The sequence below is a fragment of the Acanthaster planci genome, linkage group LG08 (genome assembly GCF_054643075.1).
Source record: "Acanthaster planci isolate LZ-2023a linkage group LG08, COTS_SCS, whole genome shotgun sequence".
In the NCBI taxonomy this organism is placed as follows: Eukaryota; Metazoa; Echinodermata; class Asteroidea; order Valvatida; family Acanthasteridae; genus Acanthaster; species Acanthaster planci.
This window is the reverse complement of record NC_141784.1, coordinates 17,780,921-17,794,969: the sequence shown is the minus strand read 5'-3', so window position 1 is coordinate 17,794,969 and position 14,049 is coordinate 17,780,921. Positions and strand designations below refer to the sequence as shown.

Here is a 14,049-nt window from a genome sequence, read left to right as displayed (position 1 = left end):
TATTGGCCACAGGCTTACCGAGTGGAATAGTGCCGCCCCAGCCAGTCACAGTCCCCGACCTGCCCGCCTTGGTCAGGTGCGAGTCGTTCCTGGGCGGGAGACACACGGGCCGGACTCGCTCGCTGATGGAGACAGGAACGTCCAGCTCCAGCAGCGCGATGTCGTTGACGTTGAAGTTGATGTAATTAGGGAAAGGGATGCTCCGCCTGCTCTGGCGGATCTGCTCATACCCGTCCGTCCCAGTCAGGTTGACAGAACCCATAAGAACGTTCGGTTGTGTAATGCCGCTCCTGGGAGGTTTCGGGGAGATTTAGGAATATACCGTAAGAGCAACTGTAGTTTCCTCAACAATTCCATTCACTTCTTTAAACACACTACAGTATATTAACACTCTAGAGATATTGCTATACTCTTAGATCAGCAAATTGCGAAGGAATACTTTGAAATGTATCACAGACCTGTTTCAAAATTGCACCATCTATAATTGATTCACACTCTAAAAAGAGCTTGGCAAGAATGTAGGATGTCAAAATGACAGTTTTCCTCCCAAGGGTTATTCTAACGAGACAGCTTGTCCGATAGACAACACAGGAAGCTCGACTGGTCATTCTCATTAAATCTGACTAATTCTGGTTAACTCTGTTGGTATGACGACTGCTTCCCACAGTGTTTGCTGCACTAGTATTGAATGTTCACAATTTTTCTGAATCACCAGTATCGGTGGATGAATTCCTTTTGGTCAGCCCATGTAAGACGGATTGAACACTCCTTCCTCGCAATGACTTATCAGGCCTATGGACAGGCTGATTTGCCCGGTGATAAATTTACTACCCAGTAAAACGCATGTGTCAAGGTAAGTTGTCATGATCACCGAGATGGACCTAGCAAAAGAGGCTCCTTTTGCGAGAACTGCACTTCGCTGGTTAACGAACGACTATGCACGCGTTACAGTGGCATCGCTACCGACAAAAATGAACTCTTCCCACCAACATGGCTCTTTACAACTGATGAAGGGGTGCTTCTGCTCAAGGCGAATACTCACGCGCAATGTCCAGCTGTGATGACCCATTTGTTGGATATGAGGGCGCCCCCACAGAAATGGTCGACAGTATCTCCCCTAGGGTGGCTGAGGGAAACCATCCAAGGCGCTTCCCCGGGGACCACGTCCCTCCCGTTCACTATTCGTGGCATCTGGCCCAGTGTGCCACAGTCTGAGAGATGAAAAAATGGATAAAGCTGTGGTTCGGGAGGGCCCTCGCGCACTGAAGCTACAAGAGCTGTATATATACCGCTTCCCTGACGCACTTGCTGCGGTGTCCCCGTTACTCAGGGGCGCATTCCTAAACTTGACGCGTGAGTAATTTTGGTATCCAGTGCACTTCCATTGATGAGGAAGCATTTAATGCGCGCATCTCATCTGTTCATGAGTGTATAGGGACACCGCAGTAATGGCTCCTAATTCTTGTCACCGGATAGGTCTATAGAGAGCGTAGCGCTAGCTTCAAATTTTGGAAACAAAATGGCTGTTATGTATACAGCAGCGCGTGCACTGGTGCTAACACCTGTCAGCTTGTCCAAAAGTAGTGACACTTATGTCGCAGCTCTCTCTAGACTCCTGGATATTTATACAGAAAAGTCAACGAAACAGCAATAGTTCAACCGTGAAGACTTCCTCTGGTTTCAATCAAGTGACTGTGGTGGCTGCTGCGCATTGAAAGACCTGTCAAAAATTTGGTCTGGGAAACCAACTGACTATTGTAACTACTTGGATTGGCCATGTAAGTACGTTTTGTTTCTGAAAATTCACATCTAGATACCTATCACAGACAATTATAAAAAAGTCAATATTTTACCCCACTTAACTCAGGGAAAAACTGGTATTATAATCGATTTGCAATAACTGTTCATGGTATAAACTAATTCCTCCTAGACAATCTTTGTTTGGTTTTAGTTTCCTTTTGCTCTAGCTGCATATGGCTGGTAAACAAACCTTGATCTTCGCAGGATAACCGTATGACCTTCCGTGAGGGACAGTTTTCACTAATGAGAAAAAAAAACAAAAACAAATATTTTCCCGTCAAACGATTACAAATTTGTTCCAAGGATAGCAAAAACAAGAGAACGACAAATAAGCCCAGTGCCTTGAAAACTTTGGTAAAACTCTGTAAATAAACTGACCATTAAAACGCTGATTTCAATCCGGCTAATTTTAAGAATTTTTTACTGATTTGGGACCGATGGTCCAATATAGGAAAATAGCATCACGAAAAATGCGATTTTTATAGCGAAACTGTAGTCACGTAAGAGATCATACTTCACAATAATGACAAAAGCTTTCTCTGTTTAAAATGTTTACATGAATAAGTTACTATCAGTGTAGCCACTTAGCAAGATAACAATAAATAAGTGAAACAATGAGTCAACACATCACAAAAATGACAATGTAATTTAATACTCACAAATGCGTCACAAGTGTGTAAAGAGCTGGCTTGGGGCCTTGGGAAAAAAGTTGTGCGACTGCCTTCTCTTGCAGCATGTAATACCCGCCTGTGATTGGTCCAACTGTGCTGACGTCATCAAAGCTGGTCTCATTCATGTAACTGCAGTTGAAATAAAAATGGACTCACTTACATATTGTGGAATGTTAGAATGGTAATTTGACCTCATAAAGTGAAGTTGAGCCACCTCAAACCTTTGAAATGTACGTGGTTCGTGAGCAACGTAATAATTGTCACGTGAACTACAGTGGGTACCAAACATCAGCTGTCCATTTTGTTGGTAGCGGCGTGACTGCAACGCTTGCATTTCATAGGTGTTTGTGAACCAGCAAAGTGCAGTTCCTGCCAAAGGAGCCTCCGTCGCTAGGAAACTTGCGCCCAGTCTCTTGGTCCAGCTTGGGGCTCATTCCTCGAATAGAAGGGAAAGCTTGAAATGAAACCTATTCGCGCTCCACTAACCCATAGCCGTATTCATTACATATGACGTCGGCAACTTCTTCGCTCCACGTCTGTGCATCGTAACAGAGATACTTCTCGTCCCCTTCAATGGTAACCTTCACCACACCTTGCCTTCTGTCTGCTGTTTCTCCCTGGTTCTCCAAGCGAACTGCGGTTAAATGTACGCATGACGGTATCAGCAAATACCACCTTTGCTTTACTAAAAAGGTCCTATCTAGTTGGTATGTTTTGGACTTCTACTTGAGACTGTTTTTTGAGAAACTACATTTGAACCCCTAAGCTTTGTGGAAAATTTTGAAAGATTTATTTCTCAGAAAAGTTAGATCATGTTTACGCAGCTGAACTAATGATTCGATTGGTCAAGCCTTTTTTCTTTAACCTTATATGCAGTTTAGAAGCCATTCTGGAATCCAGAGAGTGAGAATTCTCAGCTGAATGAAAAGATATACTCACGGCACTGAATCTCGTCCGAGCCAGTTTTACAGTCTGGTTTTTGGTCGCACCAATTGGCTGACATGATGCATATATCGAACTTTGGTGAACACCGTTTCTTGTTCTCGGGGCACACTTCAAAAAAAAAGAAACGAAACAGAGAAATGGACCCATCAGCAAAGCCATCATGAAGATGATATGTGTTGCGACATCAAGGCAGGTTAGCAGTACTGAAGGGCTCCACGGACAGGTATCCCAAACTAACTACTCGATTGACCTTAGCAGGGGATCAGATAGGAATTTTTCCAAAGCAGAATTTTCTCTCACAAGACAATAGCTGGGTTTTATCTCTGTTTTTTCCTGCTTATCTAGGGGTATTTTTATCTACCCAGTATGAGTTTTTCCTCTGTAATTGAAGGGTGTACATAGCTTTACATGTCTTGGACATAGCAAAGATTTGCGCATGTTAGGGGCATGTCATTTGTTCATCTAAAATGTAACTTAAATACAGTGCTTTTGTACGCATTAACGAATGTACACGTATACTATGGGAAGGGAGTAGACTGTCCATCCATTGCCGTACCAACTCCCCCTAATTATGAAGGCGGGAACCCGAAGCTTGGCCCAATCTGTGATCTCTTCACTGTCCCAAATTAATACCGGATTATGTAGACCAACGATGGAAAACTTGTCACTGATTTATTCTTGGAAGGCCGCTTTCACCAACGTCCGATATACTCTTTAAAAACAAGGAAACAGTACTGATGTTTTAGTTAACCAAGTGCCCTGTTTCTTTTTCGCGCAGACCCATTTGGCAAACGAACAACGGCTGGAAGTTCTTACACTGTCTCATTTGGTTCCACAGCTGCTGAGGGCTGAAGAAGTGAGTCAAGCCCTCGCCTATTCAAAATAGGTTAGCTTGCTAAACACGGTGCCTTGTGATCCTCAGCAATCACTAGGGCCCACTTGGTAACTCGGGATGTCGATCAAGAGTGATGCTGCTATGCAGTCACGATGCATTTAAAAAATAGTTGAACGAGTTAACAATTAACGAGTTGGCATACCATTTTCTAAGGCCTTGAATAGGAGATCGAAAGTCAGGAAGTGCAGCTCCGTTTCGAATTTGACCCACATGGTGTTGCCACTGGCAACTAGCGCCTTGTCGACTGGGATGTCGTAGGGTTCCAGCATCTTGCTGTTGTCCATCGGGTCGTGCCCGTTTCCCACCTTGATCCTGTCCCGCGTTGGGTGATCCTTGAGCTTGGTGACGGTGATTTGGGTGTTCGGAGGACTCGTGATGAGCCACAAGCAGCTGGCCGGAAGACCAACAATCGCTGGGAAGGTCAGCGTAAAATTCTGGCCGACCGCGGTGAGTTCAATTTGCCTGTCACCACAGGCTACATGTCCGGAAAAAAAAATCACATAGACACGAAATGATGCGATGTTCAATGAGCATCCGACTTAAATTCTTTTCTTTTTCTTTTTTTGGAGGGGGGTCAATGGCACCTGTAAATGATACAGCTCGACCAAATCCAACAGGGGTGAATTAGATGTTCCCTAGGCCCTAGGTACCAGCGTTCGGTAGGTCCTACTTTACCCTTAGCACCTGGATCAATTTCGTTGTTCCGGTAGACATTGAGGCTTGGCACTTTATGATAACACGACGTGTGAGACCAAACTTGTAACTCTAAACGCTTTGAATAAAAACCTTTTGTGGCAGATCTCCAATAACTCCTTAATATTTGCTGGAGTCCTTTCTTGGAATTTTTCAACAGTTGAGTGAAATGGGAAGGGACAGACATGTATGCACTTTAAGCTTGTCCTACTTTACACCGCAGGATCGGTAAACGTGCAAGGATTTCCTCTAGCACTTCACGAAGGACGTGTACAGTGAACTGTCGCATTCGTCGAAGCCCCGATTCTTTTTTTTTCTCCGTTTACCCTAAGCGCAACGCGCCCGCTGGATAAACTGGCCCTGCAGTCCTACCTTCATCTTGGGGAGGGATTGTCTTGTCACAATCTTCCTCATCTTCACCATCCCTACAGTTGACAACGCCATCACAGACACCCACCCGAGGAACGCACTGCTGGTCAGAGGGGCACTGGAAGGCGTCCGCTGGACACTCGTGATAAATACCCACTGAAAAGCAAGATAAAACAGCACGATTTCGAATGACAGTTTGGTTATGAATATACGGGCAGCATTCATACACTTGGAAAGAGGCTGCCAGCCAAAATTGCCAAATACTTAAGTAGTGTCTGGTTGGTTAACGGCGGCGGAACGATTTTCAAAGAGGGGGTGGCAGTTGGGAGACCATCAGGCATCAGCCATCAATAGGCCGATCCATTAAGCCCCACCCTATAGGACCTGCAAAAAGTGGAGGAGGGCATACCTCCCGGTCGAAAAAATGGATGGGGGCGCTGGCCCCCTTGCCCCTCCGTTTCTGCCGCCAGTGGTTGGCTTGCTGTTTAAAAGTGCTAAACCCTCAACCATTCCAACTTTGCCAATCATTTGCAAACACTTACTGGTTGTCTGTGACTGCCTACTGGTTGTCTGTGACTGCCTATCGACTACTTGCAACTGCTTACTGTCCATCAATGAGCTGCTTGTTTAAGACTCACTACAAGTTGTTTTTGTTTACACCGATTATTTTAAATTGTTTCCATTTGCCTCCAAATGTTTTTCAATATTCTGTAGCACTCTTACTCACCAATTGTCTGCGACTGCGTAGTGATTGTCTGCAGCTACTAGTACTGTGGTGACGTTTGTGGGTCACAACCAAGAATTGGTAATTGTAATTCGCCTGAGATTTTCTTCGGACGAAATTACTCTGGAGCAACACTCAAATCCTCCAAGCGATTAACTAAAGCGAAACAACCAAGTCACACTCACCGCAGTCAGTTTCGTCACTCCAGTCCGAGCAGTCAAAATAACCGTCGCAAAGTCCGTCTGCCGAAATACACTGCAAATTCTCACACTGAAAGTAGTTGCCGGGACAAGCTGAAGAGAAAAGAGGCCAGGAAAACATTCCCCGATCAACCTCGCTGAAGATGCCCTGGTCGATGTGGCAGTCGAGCTGCCGCGACAACGACCAATACCTTGTCAACAAAATCCCTGTATAGAGCAGGTCCTGTCTTAGTAGCAACAGAACTAAATAAGCCATAAGCAGCGACTACAGAGGACTTACAAACATTAGAACAGACTCCACGCCAACTATGAGGAATTCATTGCAAAAAAATAGCTCGCTTGACACCATCAGCAAAGTGGTTATAGTGTGACAAGTAAGCCTACATCACACTGCACAACACAGGTGTGTTCAACTGAAATCGCAAGGGAGCTGACCCCTGTTGGACCAGCCGCTCGTAACCGTGTAATAATTAGGCACCGCCTTGTTTGCAAACTAGATATTTCTCCCTTAACCATGATTTCAGCCACCTCTAACAAAGTCACAAAGCTGCTACAACAAATTTGGCGAATCTACGCGTGGAAGGTGGGCACAGGGCGACCTTCGTTTTGGGTAAGACATGCTCACGTACGAGGGCAGTCGCTTTCGTCACTACCGTCGTTGCAGTCCGTCGAATTGTCGCAGAAAAGCCAGAAAGGGATGCAGTATCCGTCATCACATGGCCGTTTCCAATTAGGGCAGGCTGGCAACGAAGTAAAGACAAACATATCCCTTAAGTACATTTCACTCTTAAACTCTTCAATTTAGTTATGAATAAATTTAAATATACCAGGGCATGTATTTCCGACGCCCCCTCTCCCAATTTAAGCACCAAACAATACCAATGACATCGCCTGGTGTCCAATTTCAACGGAGTCAGGTAGTTTTAGCAACAAGCCACAGTCGATGTTGCCTCGGGTAAGTATCTCTGTAGACACCTGAACTGTTTCGAGAGTCCTTAAATGTTTCCTTTTCCTAAAATGATGTTTCCTCGTGTTTATAAACAAAGTGACATTTTGCAAGGCATGCTATGAAATCTATAGGCCTGCTTACTACAGTTCACTTCGTCACTACCGTTCGCACAGTCACTAGTGCCGTCGCATAAATAGTTGACGGGAATACATCGCTCCCCACAGTCAAACTGTCGACCCTCGACACATGCTGACAAAGAAATAGGAAAAAAAGTTAAAACAGCATTTCTTGAGGAAAATCTCGTTGAGATGTGACATTATTGAATTGACACAGAGTGTGAAGAGTTTAAAACTCCTCTCAAGTGCGTGGAAACTGTCTCACGTCCCTATATGGTTAATCTTTGCTTGCACATTTGAAAGTTTTATTTCCTCTCATGAAAATTTGGATGCCCCATGATCCAATGCAAGCAGACACCATTCAGGTTTGTTCATTTGCTATGGTGTTTGGCGTTCAAACTGTTACAGCAAAACGTGCTCATTAAAATGATTTTTTTTATTCTGCAGTCATGGATTACACAGCCGCAAATCACAACAGGAAATAAGACTTAAAGCAGATAATACCAAATTTTCTGGCTGATATTGGAGCTGATGGTGATGTACATAAAATCTTTAGTGGGGTGGCTCTTTGTAACATCGCACTTTTTCCTCTTTAAAAATGAGAGCATATATGTACATATTGTGTAACGATAAAGCTGCGCCACACTGTTCTTGAAATAGCAAAACGGAAATCCACAATTATGGAACACACTGGCACACTTATACATACGGACTGCATTTGGAAATGTCTTGCACTGCCGTTTAAACATCCCAGCAATGAATCTGCATGCGACAGGAGAGGGCGTTGCTTACTTACAGCAGTTCAGCAGTTCATCCGCGTGATTGCTACAATCGTTGAAGCTGTCACAGAGTACCAAATCGTTCACAAAGATGCTGCTCCCTTCGTCACACACAAACGCTGCGTGGTAAGATACAAACAGGTAGAGTGTAAGAAGTCCTGGTCGCCTAAAGTCAAACTCCATTTAATCTAGTTCAAAATAAAGTGCAATGAATATGTACTGCCTACATGTATTGCCCTGAAATTAGGAAACAATCAAACTGCATGCTTGGGTGTGGCTTGGTCCGAACATTGACCTGTGAAAGTTTGAAGCTTGTACAGTGGTCAGTGGAGTAGTACTCGGTGGGAGGTAAGGGTGTATTCTCACCCGTCTTCCCCCATATTTCCTAACAAGTGCTTGTACAAAAGTCCTTTTTTGGCAAATGTCCTTCATTCACGCCTCATGAGCGAAATTGTACGCTATAGAGACCGCCACAAGAATACGAGAATAACATATGTTGCTTTGAATCAAGTACAACTGAGTGAGAGTTTTGATGGTCACACTGACTGCAATTATCCTCGTCGGTGTCACAATCGGGGTAGCCATCGCAGATAGCTGCCCGGTGAATGCACGAGCCATCATTGCACTTCACTTGGTCGTAGTAGGGGCACACTGCGGGAAACGAACAGCAGACAAATACAAGTATTCACAACCTGGAGTGCTCACAAAAAAACCTTTCGATTCACTTGGGTGTGGGTGGCTGGGTGTGTGCGATTTTGACTGGTCATTCTGACAACTGCAAGGTGTGGGAATTCTTGCAAGAACAGCCAAGGGCCCAATGCTGGCCCAGTGGTGTAAATCTGCGTTAGAAATGGGGGGAATGGAAAAAGGAGAGAGGGTGACTTGCCCGGCCATGGAAATTTGAAAAAATGGGGGGGGGGGCACCATAAACACCATATAGGGGGGCGATGTCCATGATAAAGATGTAGATATGTAATAATGCATATCAAATTCATGCAGAATCTTACATCAGAATGGCATTATTGGCTTTTCAAAATTGCTTTCCCTTAGTCGTTGGGAAATTCTGAAAATGTTTCGCAATCCACTTCATTTTTTTGCTCATCGCAAAATAAGTGGGGGATGATTCAATAGCCCATCCCCTTACCTCAAAAGGTGTGTGGGTAGGGGATATATACCCCCATCACCCCTCCAGGATTTATGCCCATGGATTCTGCTGTGTAATCACTTTGTTAAAAGCTCCAGCACCGCGCGCGGCGGGCTGAGTGCGCACACATTCGCTATACCACCGAGTTATCACAGCAGTTTAATACCACAATGCTTGCCGCCATTGGTAGGGGCCACCGTGAATGACGGTGATAGCATTGCCATTACTGCTGGATTTGTCTACAAACGTCCAGCAGCTGTGGCATTCAAATCTGAACTGCCATTACGCAGGGCCGGATTAGCCAACAGACGGAGCAGACAACGAACCTGAAGGACCAAAAAATAATCAAGGCCTCTAAGCTTTAGGTGTGTAATAACGCACAACAACCAAAATTCTGCGCTCCCGAAAAGTCTCTGTCCAATATTATTCAGCTTGGGAAAGTTCCAACTAGTGCTAATGCCTTGTAAGATGCTGAGCTGGAGTTGACTGTGTAGGGCCTAACTGCACTATGAAACTTTGCGCGACTCCGAAAGTCAGACAAAGGAGCTAAAATCAAAAACTTATGGGTGCGTCACCGTGCGTGTTTTGGTGTAGCAATGCCGTTTAATACTGCATTATTGGGACAATTTCTTGTTAGGAAGTCTGAACTGAGTTTTTAGTCCCAATGATGTCTATATTTCATTATGTGTATGGTCCCTTATGGCACACTCTGGTATTTTCGTTTAGGCCCTCAGACTTTCTGTGGGCCCTCGAACTTTTTGTACGGGGGCGTGTATAGTGGGGGCGCTCTCTTGGGTCTTAACTCCGTGTCCCAAGTGTTTGACCATTTGACTGTGTATGCATTTTCTTTGGGTCGACTTGGGCATGAGTTGAATTGACTGCCTCACCATCACAATCTAACTCATCCTTCAGGTCGTAGCAATCCTCAAACCCGTCGCACAGTCGCGTCTTCGGGAAGCATCCTCCTACGTCGCAGAGAAACTCGTCATCGGCACAGGTCTCTACAGTTGGACGACAAAAGTGGAAACAAAAGATAAGCACATGAGCTTGCGGGGCCCATAGGTCTCTATTACTCGGTTTGGGCTATACCATTTTGACAAAGTTATTTTACTTTATAACCCTTTTGTTTGTTCTTTATCCTAGTGGGCTGAAACACAGTCACTGGCTAGCGCATGAACTTTTGCGTGAAGCCATTGCACATGTTATTCCGATGCACAGTTTCCGACTGGGAGGTCGTGCTATTTAGCGTTAATACGCACAAGTAGCGCCAACAAAGCGTCAACAACTTGGAAATAAAAATTTAAAAGCGGTCATACTAACGATCCAGTCCAAAATTCGAAAAGGAGAAATACTAACGCTTCACTCAGTAGAGCTAATCTGATATATGCTGGTTGTCAAGCAATTAGTCCTGCGTACTGGCCTTGTCAGAAAGCTATTTTTAGCTGGTTTATTCCAGATTAACCAGATTCTTACCGTTGAAAGCATCCACTTGTATGACCCGAAAATGAAAGCCCCGAGCCACATTAGCAGTTCCGGTAATCAACTGCAACCAAGCAACGTCGGACTTTACCGTGACGTTGAGCAGCCACTTGCCGAAGCGCGCCTCGTTCCGATAGTAGTACGTCGCGGTGTCCAGGTCTACCTCGTGCCCAGGCCCCATGTAGACGCTGTCGTCCCACATGGACATGTCCTCAAGCACGAATACGATGTACTTGCCCACGTCGGCCGTGAAGAGCCAGCGGCAGTCGAAAGCCCCCGGGTAGCTGTTTGGGTAGTTTGGTGAATACAGGTTGTAGGCGGTGGTGTTAGATAAATCCACCTCGGTCGGTGCTTCGATCACACACCCTACAGGATGAATTCAAAGATCATCAGACAACTGGTTGCAAACTGCACTCCGGAAAAGAGGCAAACTGTCGTCAAATTTGACCGACGAGCAGTCGAACTCACACCCCATTGAATATACAAGTTGTCAGCTGGATGCAAGTTGGATTGCACATTAGGGTGACAATGATGCCTTGGTCTTTGACTTCTCCTTTCAAATAAAGACAAAGCTTTCTTTTCACCCACGTCAACTTTCTGCTTGAAAGGATGTCTCCAAAGCGTCTGGTTGTTGAAAATGTATAGTATACCAGGTTTGCAGCCTATATAGTAATATAAACGATAAGTCTCCCTCGTGTAACTCAATTTGTACCGACAAAAAAAGGATTGAGATGGATTTCCCCAAATCGGGATTATACCCTCAAATGGTGACCTGCACAATCTAGACTCCTCCTCAGCCGCCTTGGGGTAGCGCTCACAAAAGAAGTTCAGCTCCAGCCCGTTGTGCGCGGCGGCATAAGGCCCACTGCACGCGGACTGGACGTCCCGGCAGAAGCCGCTGCAGAGATAGTGGGGCGAGCCCGACCTGCCGCACTCCGGGAAGAGGTAGGCGCAGAGGAAGAACTCCAAGTCTGGGTGGCAGTCCATGATTGAGCTGAAATCCATGTAGAAGTCAATGGACTCCTCCGCCGTCTTGAAGATGCTGGGGAAAAATGTCTGGTTGTAAGGGAGGATGGATTGGCACTGGCTCGTGGATACAGCAGCACACTCATCTGACAAAAGAAGGAGGGAAAAAAGATGGTAGAATTATTGGCGAGAAGACGATCGGAAAACGGCTTATTAGAGACGTGAGCAATGACTCTTTAGGTGACAAAGCAATCACTATAGACACTATAGCAGAGAGATTCCGGCTCAAATTTTGTGCAAACTGACAGGTTTCATGCCCTTTCCTTTTTCTTTCTTTTTATCTCTCTGAAGTTTCTGTTTTCTTTAATTTCTCCATTTTCCCCCAGAAGGCTGGGGCAAGCCCTCAACTCCCACTCCCGTAACGCCTGCGAAAAAAATGGTCAGTATTCTTTGGTGGTATTCGACAACAAATACCTAGCCGTAATCTAAACGAAAGGTTTGTAGCAATTTGACCATAACTTAAAGTCGTATCTGTTCGATTGTTCTCAGCTCCATATGCTAAAGTGCACTAAGGCAACTTTCTCTCAACACGCACCCGACGCTCAACACTGCTTCCGGCCGACAAAATACATTCAAATCGACAAAAATTGAAAATAAAAATCCTCTCCTAAAACCACATTAATAGGATTGTGCTTCAAGTTGAACTCTGTAAATTTTGTGACTTGTGCAAATGCTTTGAATCAGGGCAAATAGAGGGTTCCCCGTTATCAAATTTGGCATGCTTTTCAAATCTTTACAAATCTTACGACTCCTTACATGTCCGGGACGTAAACTATTCGACCTTTAATTTTTTATTACAATTAGCATTCTTAAATAAAAATTTTAACACGCACACATGAACTCTTTGTGTAATAATGTGCAACCAATGAATTCGTCATAGTAATTAACACTAAAAAACATGATCAGTAAAGCAACAAGCCTATTGATACTTTCTTTTCTTATTTATAAAGAAGACTAGTGGTACTCACAGCAATTAAACTCATCTCGAAATCGTGGGCAATCTATAATGTTATTGCAGGCGTCAGAATACCTGTAACACTGGGATCCTACTTTGCAGCTAAGATATCCATTCTCCTCACAATCTGCAATGGAAAAAGCGTTGATTAAAAACAAGAAAACCAACGCGGCAGGATAATTGATCGTGCATCGTTTACTCCAGTCCTAATAATCGACTCTGTACGCATTCTGTTTTCTGGGGATGCAACAAGACATAAGCAATTTCCACTAATACTGTCGCATCTGACAGACGTGACAAATTGACAAAGATTTGAGTAATCTGGTACTGCTTCTATATCATTTCAGCCCATTCTGATTGTCCATCTCCTCAAAATCATTTGATGCAAACAATGGGACAGAGAGACCCCCCCCCCTTTGTGTTGGTAAGTGTTATACTGGTATCTCAAGAGTTTTTTTCTGACATGGGGGTTGTTAAGTAGGCTGGAGTGTGTATAGGGATTGGACTTGTTGGGGGGTACCCAACCAAAATTGGGCTCTATCCCATTTTTGTGCCTGGTATACTCAAAATCCTCGTCATGCTCGTCGTGTAGGCCTAGTTGTCCCGCCACCCCATTGAAAATACCATTTTCTGACTAAAAAATTATCCGCGAGAGTAGTGGAGCAATGTATGGGCCAGATCGTGATGTAAATTATTACTCCAATCTAGGCCTATCCTACATTTCCGCTAACACTCGATATGATACCTCCAAGATCCGATCCGATCGAGTTTACCGGTAACGTTTGACGGAGGGTTTCAACATGAGGGAACTGTCCATAGTGATAACGTCTGTTCACACGTTTGTTATAGGTTTGAGCGTTCAACAGAAACGACATCGAAACCCAACGGGTATAAAAATCCCCGTAAATGTATCAACATTCTATACGGGGTTGGAATCAACAATTTTCCCGACTCGGTTCAGGGCTCCTAACTTTTTATACCATTCCCATACCATACGCCATACATCTGCAATGCCCGAGATCTCCCCATGGGAAGTGCTTATTTAGCACTTGTTTATAAAGTAACTGGGATCAGCCTGTTCCACCTTGGGTCCATGCACATTCCTCATGGTCCGATACTGAATAATCAAGAAAGCCATGTAATTTTTTTTGGTCACTGTCAAGGGCTGGAAAATTGAATCCCTAGATATCAGCTCTGGGAGTCCGAACCACGGCGCGGGGACGGAAAGTTATTGGCCCAGCGGGATATGAGACTGGGGTAAGTTGGTAGGCCAAGAAATATGTTAAACACTCCAGTGGGCTTTA

The 14,049-nt window shown here is 44.7% G+C and overlaps 1 protein-coding gene across 1 annotated transcript in view; it reads right to left on the bottom strand.

The window, feature by feature from the left end:
* The window catches only part of LOC110987597 (uncharacterized), a 40,860-nt gene that overhangs the window by 3,781 nt on the left and 23,030 nt on the right, over positions 1-14,049 (bottom strand). The window contains exons 6-22 of the mRNA XM_022250456.2: positions 12,759-12,872; positions 11,523-11,876; positions 10,759-11,130; positions 10,173-10,286; positions 8,688-8,792; positions 8,159-8,260; positions 7,388-7,495; positions 6,927-7,037; positions 6,283-6,390; positions 5,377-5,529; positions 4,454-4,786; positions 3,411-3,524; positions 2,958-3,105; positions 2,460-2,600; positions 1,991-2,040; positions 1,043-1,211; positions 19-290 (exon numbers count right to left, since the gene is read on the bottom strand). Of these exons, the coding sequence (XP_022106148.2) occupies positions 19-290; positions 1,043-1,211; positions 1,991-2,040; positions 2,460-2,600; positions 2,958-3,105; positions 3,411-3,524; positions 4,454-4,786; positions 5,377-5,529; positions 6,283-6,390; positions 6,927-7,037; positions 7,388-7,495; positions 8,159-8,260; positions 8,688-8,792; positions 10,173-10,286; positions 10,759-11,130; positions 11,523-11,876; positions 12,759-12,872 (2,868 nt within the window). The remainder of the gene's footprint in view (positions 1-18; positions 291-1,042; positions 1,212-1,990; positions 2,041-2,459; positions 2,601-2,957; positions 3,106-3,410; positions 3,525-4,453; positions 4,787-5,376; positions 5,530-6,282; positions 6,391-6,926; positions 7,038-7,387; positions 7,496-8,158; positions 8,261-8,687; positions 8,793-10,172; positions 10,287-10,758; positions 11,131-11,522; positions 11,877-12,758; positions 12,873-14,049) is intronic.